This window comes from Poromitra crassiceps (assembly GCF_964638095.1).
Source record: "Poromitra crassiceps genome assembly, chromosome: 22".
NCBI lineage: Eukaryota > Metazoa > Chordata > Actinopteri > Beryciformes > Melamphaidae > Poromitra > Poromitra crassiceps.
In genome coordinates, this window is record NC_139647.1 from 6,917,868 (window position 1) to 6,932,688 (window position 14,821).

Sequence of the window (14,821 nt, forward strand, 5' to 3'; positions counted from 1 at the left end):
GGGGACATGAGCGGGTGGTGAGTGGAGACATGAGTGGGTGGTGTGTGGGGACATGAGCGGGTGGTGAGTGGGGGACATGAGCGGGTGGTGAGTGGGGGACATGAGCGGGTGGTGAGTGGGGACATGAGCGGGTGGTGAGTGGGGACATGAGCGGGTGGTGAGTGGAGACATGAGCGGGTGGTGAGTGGGGACGTGAGCGGGTGGTGAGTGGGGACATGAGTGGGTGGTGTGTGGGGACATGAGCGGGTGGTGAGTGGGGACGTGAGCGGGTGGTGAGTGGGGACATGAGCGGGTGGTGTGTGGGGACATGAGTGGGTGGTGTGTGGGGACGTGAGCGGGTGGTGAGTGGGGACGTGAGCGGGTGGTGAGTGGGGACATGAGCGGGTGGTGAGTGGGGACATGAGCGGGTGGTGAGTGGGGACATGAGCGGGTGGTGAGTGGGGACATGAGCGGGTGGTGAGTGGGGACATGAGCGGGTGGTGAGTGGGGACATGAGCAGGTGGTGAGTGGGGACATGAGCAGGTGGTGAGTGGGGACATGAGCGGGTGGTGAGTGGGGACATGAGCAGGTGGTGAGTGGGGACATGAGCAGGTGGTGAGTGGGGACATGAGCGGGTGGTGAGTGGGGACATGAGCTGGCTCAGCAGCCAATGGGAGGATTTCCAAAAGTTGCCCGCCCAGTGGCTGTCAACTCCTCTTTGTTCAGAAGAGGCGTCCATTTAATATGTACAACTTAGGTAACATCCTTGCAGAAAGAACAAAAAAGCAAGATCATTCCCATTGATCATATTTAAGTAAGGCCTCTGCTTTCTGTCATTTTGTGTCTCTTTGCATAAATGATGAATGGGATTTTTCCATTGGATATAGGTAGGTAGGTAGGTAGGGGGGGTAGGACCATTTTCCACATTGAAAACGATTAGCCATGTTGTTGCCTAAAGGCTGAATGGCCACATCCACTGCACTGTGGGCTTCGAGCTATTTGTGCTTATATGAGTCTGGACCGCCCTAGTCTCGCTGGCCAGCCTCCACTCCCTTCTGTCCGAGGAGTCTGGCGCCGCAGGTCTCCATAACTGGAATAAACCCTTCCCTGCTCTACTCTACTCTCCCATTGGAGGCGTCGGTTTCAGACGCTGCCGGATTTCCGCTCCCCGCTTAAGAAGCTCCGTCATTGGCTCCGACCATGTCAATCAGAGCGGCTTCCGCTCCCTCCTCCCTGTGTGTCGCTGTAAATAGTCCCCTGCCGCCTCAGGGAAAACAACAACGCTAACTAGCTAGCAAGCTAACGGCAGAAACCTACACGCTAGCTCGTTGCTACATGCTGAAAACGGCAAGTTGGATTGTTTGAAACTATTTTCCAAGGGCGCTGCCGTTAAGCGCCGCCCATCGCAATCCCACTATGGAGACCTGCGGCGCCAGACTCCTCGGACAGAAGGGAGAGGAGGCTGGCCAGCGAGATATATAATATACAGTACATCTACCTCAATGTCCATTAATATATGCCGTTATTTTGATTCCCTCAGCATTCGGCGGTTTCTCATTTTCCCCCCAGATCAGAAAAGTGGACTGTGCTCGTAACACTTGTTAACGTTGTCCATTATCATGGTAACTAGACTGCGCACGTTCCCTGGGGGTGGTGTCACTGGTGTCAGGGGCGTCAGAGGAACACAGAATAGTGCCTACTGTGGGGGAAATAAGAAAAACTGTATCAACCCCCCAATCTATCCCCTTTCTGTCCCGCTCAAAGAGGCCTATTTGACAAATGACACAACAGTTGAATGTGGAGCCCGCAATGAATAATACACAGCGCAGCGTAGTAGTAAGTTTGTAGAACCAATCTCCCTTTAGGACGTATAATCCATCTCAGCTGGGATTTGATCCAGTGTTCCTCTCTCACTTTGCTTGTCACAGTTCTTCTAAAGAGCGGATAATTACCCGGCCCGGGTTTTGAGGCTGCCTGGAAATGTGCTGCTCAGATGTGCGTTGAGCCCCTGTTGCTCGTTTGGACCCGGTTTGGACATGCTGAAATGCCCTGTGGGAATGGAGAAGACCCCCAAGTGTGTCTTTGTTTCTGATCTTTCTTCTTTTCATAAGTCAAAACACATAAATAAGCCCTGTGGAAAACAACAGGAGCTCACCCCCCCCCATCTCTCTCGCTCTCTCTCTCTCTCTCTCGCAGCCAGACTCTCTCTGTTATACTTTCATCTAGTCGATTTGCTCTCTCCTCTCTCTCCAGCCTATCTAGAAGCAGCAAACGCCTTCTTAGTGGCACCCTCTGCCCGTATGAGCAGAGCGCCGGGGTGATTTATCACTCTTTGCTATGTGTTACTTACTATTATGCATGATTAAGCTAATGGAAGTGAAGTGACGTTGCTCCGTGTGCGGCAGGAATGTTGTCTCCATGACTCCGGGGCTAATTTATCACTGCTCTCTTGCACAGAGGAGAGAGAGGTAGCCACTCAGCCTTAATTCAAACAAGTCTGTGATGTAAACGGGGCCTAGAGCACTGCAGCCCGGGGCACTTAACATTCATACAAACACAAGCAACTTCTTACCTTCATATCTTTCTGTAGGGCGAGGAGCAAAGTGATTCAACCACAGCAGAGCCAGGATGGAGGCATCCTCTAGTCTAGTGAATATCAAGTCTCCTCTGGTGCAGGCTTCTTATCTATCCATCTACAGTATCTATCTATCTTTCTGTCCATCTATCACATATATATCTAACTATCTATCTATCTCAATCAATCATCAATCAAACCTTTATTTAACCAGAAAAAAACAACAACATTGAGACAGAGGTCTCTTTTTCAAGGGTGATCTGGCCAAGAAGGCAAAAGCACATTACACGTCGGACAAAAATACAATATACACAAGTACAAACCACAGTACAAATACAAAACTTCTGTCAATAGACCACCGTGACCGTCTACTCAAAATGGAGACAATAATGACATTAAGACACAAACTGTCTAAAGTACAAGTGCAAATAAAACAGTACAATCAAACAAGCTTCATTATAAAGAGAGACAAGAGGGTTTATGATGAGAAGTGCTACACATCAATGCAGGAGCAGCAAGTGACAAGGGCCTCAGCTAATCTGTTGCTTCAAACTCTATAAAAGAGACCAGAGAGGCACGTTTAAGACGGGTCTGAAGGTCGTTCCAAGACCAAGGGCCAAAATAAAATACTTCAGTCCGCGCGGGTGGCACTTTAATCTAACTATCTAACTATGTATCTATCTATCGATCTATCTATCTATCAAATATCTATCTATCTATCTATCTATCTATCTATCTATCTATCTATCTATCTTTCTGTCTATCTATCTTTCTATCTATCTATCTATCTATCTATCAAATATCTATCTATATTTCTGTCTATCTTTCTTTCTATCAAATATCTATCCATCTATCTGTCTGTCTGTCTGTCTGTCTGTCTGTCTGTCTGTCTCTTTGTGTGTCTGTCTTCTGTCTATCTGTCTCTATTTCTGTCTGTATTTCTGTCTGTCCATCTATTTTTCTATCTGGATGTCTGTCTGTCTCTGTCTCTGTCTGTCTGTCCATTATGTCTATCCAGGTGAATAAACCAATGCTTTGAATTGATTAAATACAAAACCTTACTACTGGTCAAAAGTCAGGAAATCCATCACTAACACTACTGAACACTAACACTGAAGCTAATATTTTCTGACCTGAAACATCTGAACAGTAATTTCCTTCAATAAAACAGCACCCCCACCCCCCTCAACTCCAAACTCCTCCTCCGTGGGAGTGTCTCTGGTGGCTCTGCTCGCTCTGCTGCGTGTGTCAGGCGACGAATCTCTGCATGGAGCTGGGATAAACTCATCCCCACCAACACACAGCTTGCATGCCGGCGGAGCTTGGAGAAACTCATCCCCACACTAACACACAGGCTAACCCAGCGTCTATTTTCGGAGCGCTCCGTTTTTGTGCGCCGGCTCCCAGCGCGACACCGAAAAGCCAAACCGGACTGCTGAGAATGGTTTGGCCCTTCGGCGTCGGGTGCTGCTTTTCTGGCGGCTAATCGTGTGGAGAAACTATGCAGCAGAGACAGAGGGGCTCAGTTGTGGGAGCGGATTGACTGCTGTTCGCAGCTAACGTTAGCTCCAGCCAGAGCAATCTATACGGCTCTGGCTCCAGCATCGGTTTCCGTTTCATCACGGGGCTTCTTCTGCTGTTTTTCCTCACCTTTCTCTAATCTGGAGAGCACTGTCGCCACCTAATGGGTCCGTAAAATAGCTTCTACACATTCGACATCCCCCATACTTTCACAGGAGATGCATCAGGCTTTGATCCACGTCCCACCGTCAAAAAACGCAATTGACGACAATCGTCGTCATTGGCACTCTACGTTACTATTTGAATTGACGACGATTGTCGTCATTGGCACTCAATGAGTTAATAATAAAAAAAATCACTCAATTTGTAACTTGAGTTACTTGACAAAGTAACTGGTATTATATTACTGAAATCCTATAAGTAATAAGTTATATTACTGAGTTACTGCTAAAAGTAATATATTACATGTAATATATTACTTTTGTAATGAGTTACCCCCAACACTGGACAGCACATTGCTTCAGTTAACAGTGCAGTTACAGTCCTGTCCTATGTCAGCTGTACCTCAGGCTCAGACAGCACATTGCTTCAGTATATTTTTCCAATTCATATTCCTAAAGTAGGTGGTCTTTCCAGAGTAGTAACTTATTGTACTGTTGGCTTTTCATGTTGCCTTCAACATAATTCCCTTTCAACGTTGTGCCTCCTCCTCATCTCTACTTTACTGTCCGCTCACACACGCTATCCTTATCGTATTCTCTGTTCTCTTTCTATTACTGCTAAGCTAAGGTATCAGAACATAAAGCTACACTGGATAAGGCTACCATGCAGTCACAAAGTTCACGCTGTTCGTTTTCTTAGCTTTGCTAGAGGGTAAAATAACCTGCAGCTGCTTAGATTGATAGCAGCATCACAAGTAGTGCAATGGCACTGCTGTACCTCACAGAACTAACCAGCAACTGATTGTGTTTGCTGGACCACATGTCCATCCAGTTCGGTTATGCCAGGGTCCTGTTTGTGGACTTTAGCTCAGACTTCAACACAAGCATCCCGGTCCTACTGCACGAGAAGTAGGGCTGGGTTAAAAAAATCGATTCTCCGATTTTAAATCGATTTTTATTTTAATCCTTTGATATCGATTCATATGTCCAGAGATCGATTTAAAAAAAAAAAAAAAATGTTTATAAACATAGGCTATAATATTATAGGCTGTGTGTGGTAGTTGAAACATAGTTTCAAGTTGACGTTTATTTATGTTTGTAGTTGAAACAAAAACATAAATACTGTAGGCTACATAAATGGAAATGTTTGATCATTGATATCTACTTTTAGAAATTATATAGGCTGAAATCAAATCACTGTGCATAATTGTGAAAGTGTCTTTATTGACAGATGAAAAGGCTGTTATTTACCCGTTGTCACCACCTGGTGAGTAAATATATGTGTAACTAAAACCATTCAAATTGATAACCGGTCCGCAATTTTTTTAACTACCGGCCCTTGGCGCAAAAAAGGTTGGGAACCCCTGTGTTACATTACTGGACAGTCATGTAATTCAGGTTACAGCTCAAAAACATGTTTTAGTATCACTAACCAAATCGATATTGAAATTAATCGAATCGGAATCGAATCGAATCGAATCGGGATTAATCGATTCGGAACCATGTGAATCGGAATCGAATCGATTCTTGAAATTTGAACCAATACCCAGCCCCAACGAGAAGCTCTCTCAATGCATTCCAAATTGCATTTATCTGGTGCTTTTAGGATGCCTTGCTGATACTAAGACTAGCACCATGTAGCTTTGCCATTGTCTTTGAGATGACATTCCAATGAATGAATGGAACATACATAATGTTTGCATATTTCTGTCATATCACCTTCCACTCCATGCTGGATTAATACCTCCTGTAACAGTGATGAGAAGAGGCCTCTGGTGGACCTGAAGGCCCACGTGAAGTCTGTTGGCTTGATTTAAAAGCTGGGCTCGTGCGTTGACTTATGGCTCTCATGGCTCTGTCTCCATCCACCTACCTTTCTCTGGCCAGCCTGAAGATGCTGATGCTGAAGGAAAAGTTGAAGAGATTAATGTCTGTCGATCTAATCACAGTTCTTTTTTTTTTTTTTTTCCCTTATTTTTTTTTACCCCATTTTTATCCCCCATTAGTGCTAATTTATTTATCCTGGTTGCTGCTCCACCCTCTGCCGATCTGGGGAGAGCCGAAAACTGGCTTCGTGCTTCCTCCGAGACATGAGCAGTTAGCCAGCCGCTTCTTTTCACCTGACAGGGGAAGCTTCACCGGTAGGACATGGCATGTGGGAGGATCACGCTATTCCAACGAGTTCCCCTCCCTCCGAACAGGCGCCCTTAACGACCAGAGGAGGCACCACATCAGCAACCAGGATATTGCATGTTTTGGTGAAGGGGGTTCCTATATGAAGGAAACCCCCAGGGGGCACAGGGAGAACATGCAAACTCCACACAGAAAGGCCCTTTTGACGACCCCACCCGGGCGGCGGGCACTCGAGGACATGCGGACGGGCACGCATTCCTTCAGCGCTCACAGCGTCCCAGGTGGGAATCGAACCCAGGACCTTCGAGCTGTGAGGCGACAGCGCTTACCACTGCGCCCCAGATCTAATCACAGTTCTTGAGATTGACCTGGGAAGTTGGGAGCCCTGGACTTACTTGAATTATTTTCTTTTTTATTCTTTTGGCAATCATCCCGTGACCCCCCCAAAATATTCTCGCGACCCCCGGGGGGTCCCGGCCCCCAGGTTGAGAAGCACTAAAGCACTAAAGCGCCTCTATTCTTGAGCAGTTTGGATTAGCAAGGCTATACTGTAGTAGCCCTCTTTATCAAAGATGTAGGGGACAACCTCGTCTCTTTCCTCCCTGTTGGCTCTGCTAGCAGAAGTAGACGGAGCAACAAAGAGGAGGCTTGTGTCAGGGACCTGTGACCATCTCAATCTCCCTTCCCACTCCACAGTCACATGACTGTCTTTGAAAGATCCCCCCACCCCAACCCCCCCTCTTCTAAGCTATTCCTGGTTATTCATAGCTTTCAAGGGGCGTAACGTGCTGCCGGGAACGCCCACCTGACGGTCAAAAAAAAAACTTGTTCATTCCGCTGCCCGCCTCGACTAGTTTCTCACGCTGTGTTTGTTCAGCCGTTTGTACACACGTCTTTGCGGCCAGCATTTCATCAAAGGTAAGCTCAAGTAACGTTACAATAATGATTAAAATACCCCCGTTAACGTTACTTGAGCATACCTTTGATGAAATGTTGGCCGCAAAAACGTGTGCCATTTAAGCCATTTGCCCTCCCCAGCGACTGAACCACGTCTAATCGCACAAATCCACAACCTCCTCCTGTCTGAGTTTTCTTTCTCCGACGGCATTCTGTAAAAGCACAAGCCAGGCGTGTCTCCTCGTCGGTTAGTGCAACCGATAGCACAACGGGTATCCGGCATTTTGGCTGAACAAACACAGCGTGAGAAACTAGTCGACTCGGCGGGGTTTTTTTTTGACCGCCAGGCGCCAGGTGGGCGTTCCCGGCAGCACGTAACGCCCCTTGAAAGCCATGAATAGAGAGCCAAAGTCACACCCACTTCCAGTTTAGGCATACAGGTTTGTAGTTCTCTCATGTGTAGTATGGGAGTGGAGGGGAGGTTTGTAGTTATCTCGTGTGTAGTATGACAGTGGAGGGGAGGTTTGTAGTTCTCTCATGTGTAGTATGACAGTGGAGGGGAGGTTTGTAGTTCTCTCATGTGTAGTATGGCAGTGGAGAGGAGGTTTGTAGTTCTCTCATGTGTAGTATGACAGTGGAGAGGAGGTTTGTAGTTCTCTCATGTGTAGTATGACAGTGGAGAGGAGGAGGTTTGTAGTTCTCTCATGTGTAGTATGACAGTGGAGAGGAGGAGGTTTGTAGTTCTCTCATGTGTAGTATGGCAGTGGAGGGGTGGTTTGTAGTTCTCTCATGTGTAGTATGACAGTGGAGGGGAGGTTTGTAGTTCTCTCATGTGTAGTATGGCAGTGGAGAGGAGGAGGTTTGTAGTTCTCTCATGTGTAGTATGGCAGTGGAGGGGAGGTTTGTAGTTCTCTCATGTGTAGTATGGCAGTGGAGGGGAGGTTTGTAGTTCTCTCGTGTGTAGTATGGCAGTGGAGGGGTGGTTTGTAGTTCTCTCATGTGTAGTATGGCAGTGGAGGGGAGGTTTGTAGTTCTCTCATGTGTAGTATGGCAGTGGAGGGGAGGTTTGTAGTTCTCTCATGTGTAGTGGAGGGGAGGTTTGTAGTTCTCTCATGTGTAGTGGAGGGGAGGTTTGTAGTTCTCTCATGTGTAGTGGAGGGGAGGTTTGTAGTTCTCTCGTGTGTAGTATGGCAGTGGAGGGGGGGTTTGTAGTTCTCTCATGTGTAGTGGAGGGGAGGTTTGTAGTTCTCTCATGTGTAGTATGGCAGTGGAGGGGAGGGGATATGTTTGATATTCGGGACATGCTTCGGCCTTAAGAGCTCCGTGATTCATTGCAGCAGGCGACATCGCCCGTAGCAGAGATCCACAGCAGAGACTAATAATAGTCTAGCCTGACTTAGTATCCCATGTGACTCTTTTAGTGCTACCTAACACTCAGAAACTAGTAAAAGTTGTTTTAGGGGGAAAGAATCTGAGCTCCGGCTCTCGAGCGTTTCCCCACGTGAAGAAGCAGAAGAAGGAGGGCAGCATCTCCTGACAGGGCTGGAGGTATCACGGCACTAAAGGGACCCCTGTTTTCTGATGAGCCGTGAAAATGGCTGGGCTCCAAGTGAGCACAGGCACGACAGAGCCCGGGGAGAGCAGACAGCACCGGCATACTGCTTTTATTCTCATCTGCTATTGATCGCTCTCTTTCCCCGTATTAGAGGTGTCCCTCATTTTTAATTAAAGTTCAAACATCCCATATTGTGCCTGGCAGGAGACTCCCCAAGCCCACGCATGCAGGGAGGTGCCTTCCGAATCGTGTGCAGTGCACCTACTTCTCTCTCTGTCTCTGTCTCTCGTTGTCTCTCTCTCTCTTTGTCTCTCTCTCTGTCTCTCTCTCTCTGTGTGTCTCTCTCTCTCTCTGTCTCTCTCTCTCTCTCTGTCTCGCTCTCTCTCTCTCTGTTGCTCACATCTCTCACTCGCTGTCTCTTTCCCTCACTCTTTCTCTGTCTAGATCTCCCTCTCCCTCTCTCTCTCTCTCTCTCTCTCTCTCTAGTAGCAAGGAAATCACGTTTGATGTTTGTTCATATAAGTGAACGTTTGATCTATGTTTTTTTCTTCTTCTTCGTATGGCACCTTGATGCTCCCTCCCCCAACTCACACTGGTTTGTTTCTGTTGTTTATTTTCTCCAACTATTCTCCTGAAATAAATGTCATCAGATCTTGGTTGGAGAGTAGAGTAGTGCTGTCACATGGGGGCACTGTTAAGCTGTAAATTGCATCAAGGTGGTATAAGCCAATGTCACATCCACACAAAATGGTTGCTGCAAATTCCCCAATAAACTCGAGCACAAATACTAATGTCAGTATGTTTTTGCGTGTATGTTTTAACTTTTTTTTTTACACGTCCAAAAATGGACAACTATATGATTTGTTCTGTTTGTTTACCCTCATGTAATTGCTGTCAGTTGTTACACATTGCAGTGTCTTTGTCATCCAGCAGGGGTGTGTGTAGGTATATTGTACTGTCCATGGTGTAGGTACAGCACAGTGTGTGTGGGTGGATGCACACACACACACACACTCTGACTGTTGTCTGATTGTAACGGTGGCGAGTGTCTTTGCAGGCGTACGGCATGTCTGTGCTGCCGCTGAATCTGATCAAAGGCACACGGAGCGTCGTCTACGAGCGCCTGGAGAACACAGAGGACACCGAGGATGTCGAGCATCAGATCGAGAAGCTGAAAGCCAAGGTTGGTCTCACCAGTGAAACACGAAACACCGCAAAGGCAGTGTGATACACATAAGCACATTTACAAGGCTTAGAAAAAGTAAAAGAAACACAAGTTAGAACATGAAACAAAAATGTCATTATTATTTTTTGTTTTTTTCAAACTTTCTTTTTATTGTTTTCAAGTTGAAAATAAAAAGACAAGGACAAAAGTAAACAGACAAAACATAAGATGGTGTAAAAATTTAATTATTATTATATAAAAAATGATATGACCCTCTAGAGCAAAAGTATAATTCTCAGCATGGAGTGTTTAATCGTGCATTCATTGAAAGATACACACACAGCCCCCCAGCTGACCAGCTCCTCCTCCTCCTCCTCATGCCTCTACCCCGCCCCACTGTCTTTCATTGCAAAGTAAGGATGTGAGCACTGCCCAGTCCAGCAAGCTCTCAAACGCAGATGGCACTGCGTAGCGAAATAGATAGGCTAGGCTACAATTAAAGCTATCCTTTAGTTGCCAGTGGCAACTTAAAGTGGAGCAGGGACATAACAGCATTCCTCATTCCTCCTCTGTCCTCTGCATAGATAGACAGAACGAAAACCATGTGTCCATGTATTTAAGACTGCACATTGAAAACGGCACATTACCAGAGTAAAAGAAGAAGAAGATTAAAATCATATGGGCAAGGTTGTTTTAGTACGTATACTTTATGCCAAAGCGGTTCATACCAGCTTTAAAAAAAAACATTATCTTAAGGGTTGAACAGAGGACATTTTTTGTAGAATTTAGTTTGAAGCTGAACACTTAATTCACATTCTCATAGCCTGATTATGAGTAATAATTAGAGTCTATTATCATCATTCCATATGTATGTAGTAGTATGGGGTATTATTTGCTGGCAGATAATTTAAGCCTGAAGCTGTAGAGGACAGTCTTCTAATATTAATGATATCCACCCATTCAAATAAAACTACACCCACAGAGCATGTTAATTACAGTTTAAGCAGCTGTTTATTCATTTTTGCTTATGGGGATTTCTGTAACTCACTGGACAGGTCAGTTAAGGATGTTTCTCTGCAGGGTTTACTTTTTGGGGGGGGGGGTGGCATTTTGCTGTTATTAGATACGACAGTAGGCAGACAGGAAAGGTGGGGAGAGAGAGAGAGAGAGGGGATGACATGTGGCAAAGGACCATGGGTCGGATTCAAACCCGGGTCGGCCGTGCGAAGGACTAAGCCTTTGTGGTACGCGCTGCGCTCTTTGTGGTACGACGCCCGTGCAGGGTTTACTTTTAATATTCTTAACCTGACAAGAGTCAACATATAAAAACATTTCTGTTGTGTTTTTTTGTCAGTGTATAGTCAACATATAAAAACTTTTTTTAATTTCTTTTTATTTTGCACACATCAAAAAAATAGTGAAACAAAGAAAGCAAAACAAAGAACATGTGCCGGTCGAAACAGGAAACCAGGGCTTATTCGGCGTCTCTACCGCAGAAATTACAACCATTTCTGTGTTTTTTTTGTCAGTGTATAGACGGACGGCCTCTGTCATCCAGAGACCGCCACAGTCTGCAGGAGCTGGAGGGCAAGCTGCAGGTGCTCCAGCGCAGGAGCAGACACCTGGAGGTCGCAGAGAGGAACTGCTGCACTCAAGTGGGCCGTGTCCTCAGGCCTTTGAAGGTGAGCCTGCATCATGTATGCTAGGGGTTTTCAAAGTCTGAGACTGTGGGCCTCCCCCCAGTCAAAACTTGGAAAAAGGCGCCCCCCCCCCCCCCCCTCGCTCGATTCCTGGATGACTATGGGATCATGATTATGTTATTTGATCCCATAGACACGCAACAATTGTGCTAAGATAGCCTGATATTGCTGTTTGACGTACTTCCGATTACACCAAATACATAAAAAGGTCTATCTGAAGGCAATCTGGGAACCCATCGGTTAAACAAAATGAAAACAATTTTTTCTCTATAACCTCTGGGGGCAGCAGCCCTGTTTCAATGTGGTGCAACAGGAACTCAAGAGGCGCGGTCGGCAGCGGAAGACAAGCCCTTTCCGCTCCCTGCAAGCTCTGCCATTGGCTCCAACCGACCGGCTCCGCCCATTAATGCATTTATTTTCCGCCCCCTGCGTGTCGCTCTCAAATCCGTCCGTCGCTATGAAACAACAATAACAACTCTAGCTCGTTGCTAGTAGCAAGTAGCAACTTGCTATAGGCTATGCTGAAAATGGTAAGTGTTGACTACACACCGGTCATGTTCACTTAATTTTGAGCGGGTGAAGCGCAGCATACGTGCGCGCGCTGTTGCACCCCTTTTGACGGAGCCGACAGATTTCCGATGCAAGTGGAAAGTGTGTCTCGAGAGATGAATCTGAAGGCATTTATTTGTATCTGACTTCTTTGAAAGTAGGATAAAACAGTACAATTCTGTGTGATCCTTGACTCGCTCTCACACGGCAGCCAATCAGCGTTGAACAGCGAGCGACTGATGCCAGTGAAATTTCGCTCGAGTTGGGATATTTCATCTCGGGCGACGAGCGAATTTTCGCCCTATCGCTCTGTCTCTGTCGCTCGGATGCCCAGCGATTTTTCTCCCGGGCGAATATACACTCAATCACTCGTTTGCATTGACTTTGTATGTAAACTCGATGCCAGCGAAAAACTTGAACTTTAATTTTCATAAACTTTCAGTGAACTAATAACTTGTTGCTTTAGTATTGCTGTTGATTTGTTTGATTGAGTCAAATATGGTATTTAAAAAATTTCTAAGCAGAAATAAAGTAGGAGTAATAGTAGTTTTTGTAAGTGTAACACGATTTTATCTTTTCCTGATTAGTAATTATGTAATTCAGCGATATTGAAGGGTTTGTTATCTTCTCCACTTTCCTGAAAGCTTCGCTTTCTATCAACTGCTCCCATTACGTAGGACCAATCACCGCCTTTGATTGCACCCATTATGACCAAAGCAAAAGTTAAGATCTTATAGGCCAGGGGCGGGCAACTGGCGGCTCACCCCTGGGTGCTGGAATTGGGAAAAAAAAAAAAAAATTACAGTGCACCTGAACGCAACATGCAAGATACCCGCTGAATAAGTGTCCAAATGTTCATGTCATTCTGACCAATACTCCACTTCTGTTATAACATTTCAGTCTGGAATATGGAATATCTTTCAATAATCTTTATGACTAAAAGGCTAAAAGTAATCTCATGTGTAAGAAATGACACAAAGGTCATTGCTCCATTGCCATCGTGAAGAGCGATTCTTCTGAAATGTGTGTGTTAAAATGAGCCAATAACACATCCTTTGCATAGGGCAGGCTACATTAAACTGAGACCACTGACGCTTTTAAAGCAAGTGACAGTAGCAGGCTGCTAGCAGGGCACTGCCAAGGTGGCCTCAGGGATCTCAGGGCATCACGGCCAGAGGGTAACGTGTAATTCCCACCCTGGTATACAGTAGGAATTGATCTAAATCGATGGTCATCAGGCGATGCACAGACCAGCAGAACTGTTCTCCATCCAGAGTCTCCGGTTTGAAAACAAAAATGAACCACCAATTTGCTCCAAACTCGCTGTGTTAGGAGTGGGATTTGTAAACAGTTAAGGTGCGTTCACACCGACCTATTAAAGTTTTTCGCTGGCATCGAGTTTACATACAAAGTCAATGCAAACGAGCGATTGAGCGTATATTCGCCCGGGAGAAAAATCGCTGGGCGTCCCAGCGACAGAGACAGAGCGATAGGGCGAAAATTCGCTCGTCGCCCGAGATGAAACAAGCCAACTCGAGCGAAATTTCCCTGCCAACAGTCGCTTGCTGCTCAACGCTGATTGGCTGCCGTGTGAGTCAAGGATCACACTGGCTTGGAAGGTTGGAACAAACCGCTGGTTTATTAGTGTGGCAACAAACCGCATTGACAGGCAGCTGACATGAAGTGAAGTCTGTACTACCGGTATAGATACACAAGCTCGCGTTAGGAGCACGCTGATAGGCTTAGCTTGTAAACAACTACAGTGGCTCGTAGTGGACAAACATCATGACATTTAAACAGCGACAGAGCGATTCCAAAGGGTTGAATCGAGCGACAGGGAGAAAAATAAATATCTCGGTGTGAACACAGCTTAACACGTCTTCTGCTGCTCTACAAATCTGATTTTGGTGAATAGTTTATATAATATGATTGTATGTATAATTTTAATGGTCAAGTGCCAAGTAGCCCACATCTTAAATACTAAGTGGAATATTGCTTTCATTGTTCCTTCCAAACCATTTTCTTGTCCTCAACTTATAATCTAGACGGCTCTGCTCTAGATTTACTTTGAGTTCTACTTTAGTTCTACTCTACTTACTTGCATATCTACAGGATTCCCAAGTGTCGTCTCTTCACCTCATTTTCTGTGGAGTCTCCCAGGGAGTCTCATGTTTCTCAGGCAGGATCTCACGGTTCCCGGGGGAGAAACCCAAGCAGCCACAAAGGGCTCTTTGATTGCACTATCTCACATTGGGCAAACGCACTGTTGTGCACGAGCGCACTAAATGCATAGGCCAAGTTTGAACTTTAACGTTGGGGGACCAGAAAAAATCTAGAGGAAAAATTTATAATTAGCATACCAGCAGATGCATTTTCATATCCCGACTAATATGCCCAATGAGTGATGGATCGAGAATTTACCTTAAAAATCAAACTCAAATCAAACAAACCGGAAAACAGGAAACAGATAGCCTACAACTTAAATCAATTCAAACATTCCGTAGGAATTCAGAAAACACAATTTAAACGCACAGAATGACAGGTGTCAGATGGAGGGAAATGAATGGTACCATAGACATAAATAAT

The 14,821-nt window shown here is 45.7% G+C and overlaps 1 protein-coding gene across 1 annotated transcript in view; it reads left to right on the forward strand.

The window, feature by feature from the left end:
* lmbrd1 (LMBR1 domain containing 1) overlaps positions 1 to 14,821 on the forward strand; it is an 85,188-nt gene that overhangs the window by 44,061 nt on the left and 26,306 nt on the right. The window contains exons 8-9 of the mRNA XM_083658438.1: positions 9,879 to 10,004; positions 11,516 to 11,668. Of these exons, the coding sequence (XP_083514564.1) occupies positions 9,879 to 10,004; positions 11,516 to 11,668 (279 nt within the window). The remainder of the gene's footprint in view (positions 1 to 9,878; positions 10,005 to 11,515; positions 11,669 to 14,821) is intronic.